Consider the following 4536-nt stretch of genomic DNA (forward strand, 5'->3'; position numbering starts at 1 on the left):
AGACATAATTTACGGTTTATGCCTGGTAGATTAGCGTAACATACTGTTATTTAAAATATCTGACAAAAATAACTTATCAAACCTTATGAACTACATCATTCTTGTAGAACCAATGATCTTTTTTACTTTTCTATTTCATACAGAGAAGTGCATGCCATATTCAGGTTTTTGCATTATCTAGATGGTTGGCAGTGAGACTGCCAGTGAATTATTATGAATTTGCAAGGGGTTTGCAATGGAGCATTCCCTACTTCAGTCTTCCATGGGAAACTAGGCACATCCAGCCAGTCGTGGTGGGCTCCAATCCTCCTACCAACTCAGATTCCTACAGGTCTAAAATTCATGATTCTGGAATTTTCCTGGGTGTGCAGCCAAAACAAGAGAATTTGAGTAGGGTTGCTTCAGTATACTGTGTACAAGGCACGGTTGCGGCCGAATCCCAAAGAATATATATATCATACTTTCAGGTCTGAAACCACTATTTTTTCTATGACTTGCTTTTGACTTCTTTAACCATATAATGAATAAATTTTGTGATACAATGCATTGTACCCTTGCAGAACAATAGTAAACCAGATGCTGAATATATTCTAGATGGGTAAGTAATGAGGCCTCTTATTTCTATCTATTACATGTAGTTGCATATAGATTTTAGAGACATAAAAAAACGGAGAGAATATTCAATACAGATTTTTTTTTCTCAAAAAATATTCAATATAAAGTAGAATAATTATGAAAGCAATAATGTAATATTTCGTCTTCTTCTTCTTCTTTAAAAAGAACCGTTGAATGCAATTTAAAGAATTCTGGGAATGGACTATTTGGTATGCTAGTTATTTAGATGTAGAATTTTGTGTAGGTTCTATGAAAAATTAAAACTATTCATGCTTTGAATTATTTCAAATTACGGATCAAACCAAAAGGACAAACTTGATAATTAATTCCCTATTATCCATTTCTGTTTAATTCGTGAATTCATAATTTGGATTTTGAAGTGCCACAGACAAACTCATTTATTTATCAGTGTAATATCTTACTAGATTTTGTCTCGTGTAGTTGGGAGGAATTTAGTAGAACCATGTTCTGGTTAGCCATAATTGGTGGCAGTTTAATATTGCTGCATGCTTTACTCCTTGCCATCCTAAAATTCAAGAAGCAAAAGCAAAGGGGTTATGGACTACTCACATTCCCAAGATTTAAAATATTCCTTGTAAATGTTGCACTACCTAGTATTTGTGAGGCCTCTATTGCTCTAATTAGAGGTAACTTGACAGTTTGTTTACTTCCCTACAAATGAATCCTTATCGATGCATTTATCATGCAAAATTTAAGTTTTGAAAGATAATTATGTTGCTTGCTTTTTTTCTTTTTTTTCTTTTTATTTTTTTTTTATATACTAATTTAGCATGATTCAACTTTGTACTCGTATTGAATTCTTTAATCAGAGAATTGTCTAATTCTCATTCTGATATATCATAGAATGAGCTAGTTATTTTTTTTTCCAATTAATCTTTTCTACTCTACATTCCAAATATGTGATGGAATTGTGACTATGTTCCCGTCTTGTTCATATGTCTTATGGACTTGATCATTACCACATTGATTGGCAATAGAATTGGTATACGGTCCCATCTCCTCACATATTTAAGAATTTCAATGCAATTGATGTTTCAAACTGTTTGGACATTAACTCAAATCCCTTCTCTCTGCATGACAATCATCATAGCATCATATCAGATTTATGCAAATATGTATCTAGATCCAAGATTCATATATTTTGCACGTGTAATGCTAGAACTTGAAGTACATAACTATGTGGCTTAATATTTTCTCACTTTTGTTAATTAATGAGGAACGCCATTAGAGTTTGTAGTTGGCACTCTGCTTCTGGGTACTGTGTCTTTTCTACTGCTGGCCTTACTCTGGTTCCTCTCTATAGGTATTACATTTGCAAAGTTACTTCAATACAATGAAGATCTTCAAGTAGGTCAGATATTTAACAGTCCTAGAAATAGAGGCCAGTGGACATGGAAAATTGAACAGAACTATGATTGCCTAACCATTTTAGGGCCTCTATTTGAAGATATAAGAGGCCCCATGCTCTCCCAAAAAATTTATGGAGAAAGTATTGATACACATGGTGATGGGATCATTGCCGCTAATGAGGAAACTGAAGAGCTTTGTCCAAAAGATGAAGAGCTTTTTGGGGACAATGTTGAGAGAACACCAGGGATGAGGCTTAACTTAGCTCCACGAAGTTCAATGCGAAATACGTCCCGTTCAACTATACCAAGTCATATTCCCTCAAAGAGATCAAATACTGCAACAACTCAGATAGATTCATTGACATTTAGCAAAAGTTTACATGCACATGGTGATGATGGGATCATTGCCTCTAATGATGAAACTAAAGATCTATGTCCAAAAGCCGAAGAGGTTTCTAGGGACAATGTTGTGAGAACACTTGACTCAACTCCACGAAGTTTAGTAAGAAGTACATCCAATTCAACTAAACCAAGTCATATTCCCTCAAAGAGATCAAATACTGCAGCAACTCTAGTGGATTCCTTGACATCTAGCATAAGTTTTCATATACATGGTGATAATGGGATCATTGCCTCTGATGATGAAACTAAAGATCTTTGTCAAAAAGTTGAAGAGGTTTTTGGGGACAATGTTGTAAGAACATCAGGGATAAGGCTGGACTCAGCCCCACGAAGTTCAATGCGAAGTACATCCCGTTCAACTAGATCAAGTCATATTCCCTCAAAGAGATCAGATACCACAACAACTCTAGTGGATTCCTTGACGTCCAACATAGGTTTTCACTCACATGGTGATGATGGGATCATTGCCTCTGATGACGAAACTAATCTTTGCCCAAAATTTGAAGAGGCTTTTCACGACAATGTTGTGAGAACACCAAGGACGAGGCTCAACTCAACTCCACAAAGTTCAGTGCAAAAAACTTCTCATTCAACTACACCAAGTCATATTCCCTCAAAGAGATCAGATACTGTAACAACTCTGATAGATTCATTGACATCCAGCACAAGTTTCCATACACATGGTGATGATGGGATCATTGCCTCTAATAACGAAACTGAAGATCTTTGTCCAAAAGCTGAAGAGGTTTCTGGGGACAATGTGGTGAGAACATCAGGGACAAGTCTCAACTCAGCTCCACAAAATTTAATGCAAAATACGTCCAGTTCAACTAGACCAAGTCATATTCCCTCAAAGAGATCAAATACAGCAGCAACTCTAATAGAGTCATTGACGTCCAGCATAAGTTTCCATATACATGGTGATGATGGGATCATTGCCTCTGATGAAAAAGCTAAAGATCTTTGTCCAAAAGCTAAAGAGGTTTCTAGGGACATTGTTGTGACAACATTAGGGACGAGGCTCGACTCAGCTCCACGAAGTTCAATGCGGAGTATGTCCCATTCAACTAGACTAAGTCATATTCCCTCTAAGAGATCAGATACCACAGCAACTTTAGTGGATTCCTTGACGTCCAGCACAAGTTTCCACTCACATGGTGATGATGGGATCATTGCCTTTGATGGCAAAACTGAAGATCTTTGTCCAAAAGCTGAAAAGGTTTCTGGGGACAATGTTGTGAGAATGCTTGACTCAACTCCACAAAGTTCAGTGCAAAGTACGTCCAGTTCAACTAGACCAAGTCATATTCCCTCAAAGAGATCAGATACTGCAGCAACTTTACTGTATTCCTTAGCGTCCAGCATAAGTTTTCATACACATGGTGATGATGGGATCATTGCCTCTAATGATGAAACTAAAGATCTTTGTCCAAAAGCAAAAGAGGTTTCCGAGGACAATGTTGTGAGAACATTAGAGGCAATGCTCGACTCAGCTCCCCGAAGTTTAGTGCGAAGCACGTCCCATTCAACTAGACCAAGTCATATTTCAAAGAGATCAAATATTGCAACAACTCTAGTGGATTCCTTAACGTCCAGCACAAGTTTACATACACATGGTGATGATGGGATCATTTCCTTTGATGACAAAACTGAAGATCTTTGTCAAAAAGCTAAAGAGGTTTCTGGGGACAATGTTGTAAGAACATCAGGGACAAGGTTGGACTCAGCCCCACGAAGTTCAATGCGAAGTACATCTCGTTCAACTAGACCAAGTCATATTCCCTCAAAGAGATCAGATACCACAGCAACTCTAGTGGATTCCTTGACGTCCAACATAGGTTTTCACTAACATGGTGATGATGGGATCATTGCCTTTGATGACGAAACTGATCTTTGCCCGAAAGTTGAAGAGGCTTTTCAGGACAATGTTATGAGAACACCAAGGACAAGGCTCAACTCAACTCCATGAAGTTTAGTGCGAAATACGTCTCATTCAACTACACCAAGTCATATTCCCTCAAAGAGATTAGATACCGCAGCAACTCTAATAGATTCATTGACATCCAACACAAGTTTCCATACACATGGTGATGATGGGATCATTGCCTCTAATAACGAAACTGAAGATCTTTGTCCAAAAGCTGAAGAG

At 37.4% G+C, this 4536-nt stretch overlaps 1 protein-coding gene across 1 annotated transcript; it reads left to right on the forward strand.

Annotated features, from left to right (window-relative positions):
• The first annotated feature begins 1078 nt into the window (after positions 1 to 1078).
• Positions 1079 to 4236, forward strand: LOC126704248 (uncharacterized). Its single transcript, XM_050403264.1, has 2 exons — positions 1079 to 1262; positions 1940 to 4236. The coding sequence occupies exons 1-2, from the start codon at positions 1079 to 1081 to the stop codon at positions 4234 to 4236; spliced, it is 2481 nt and encodes an 826-aa protein (XP_050259221.1).
• Positions 4237 to 4536: the final 300 nt, after the last annotated feature.

Source organism: Quercus robur, chromosome 10 (assembly GCF_932294415.1).
Source record: "Quercus robur chromosome 10, dhQueRobu3.1, whole genome shotgun sequence".
In the NCBI taxonomy this organism is placed as follows: Eukaryota; Viridiplantae; Streptophyta; class Magnoliopsida; order Fagales; family Fagaceae; genus Quercus; species Quercus robur.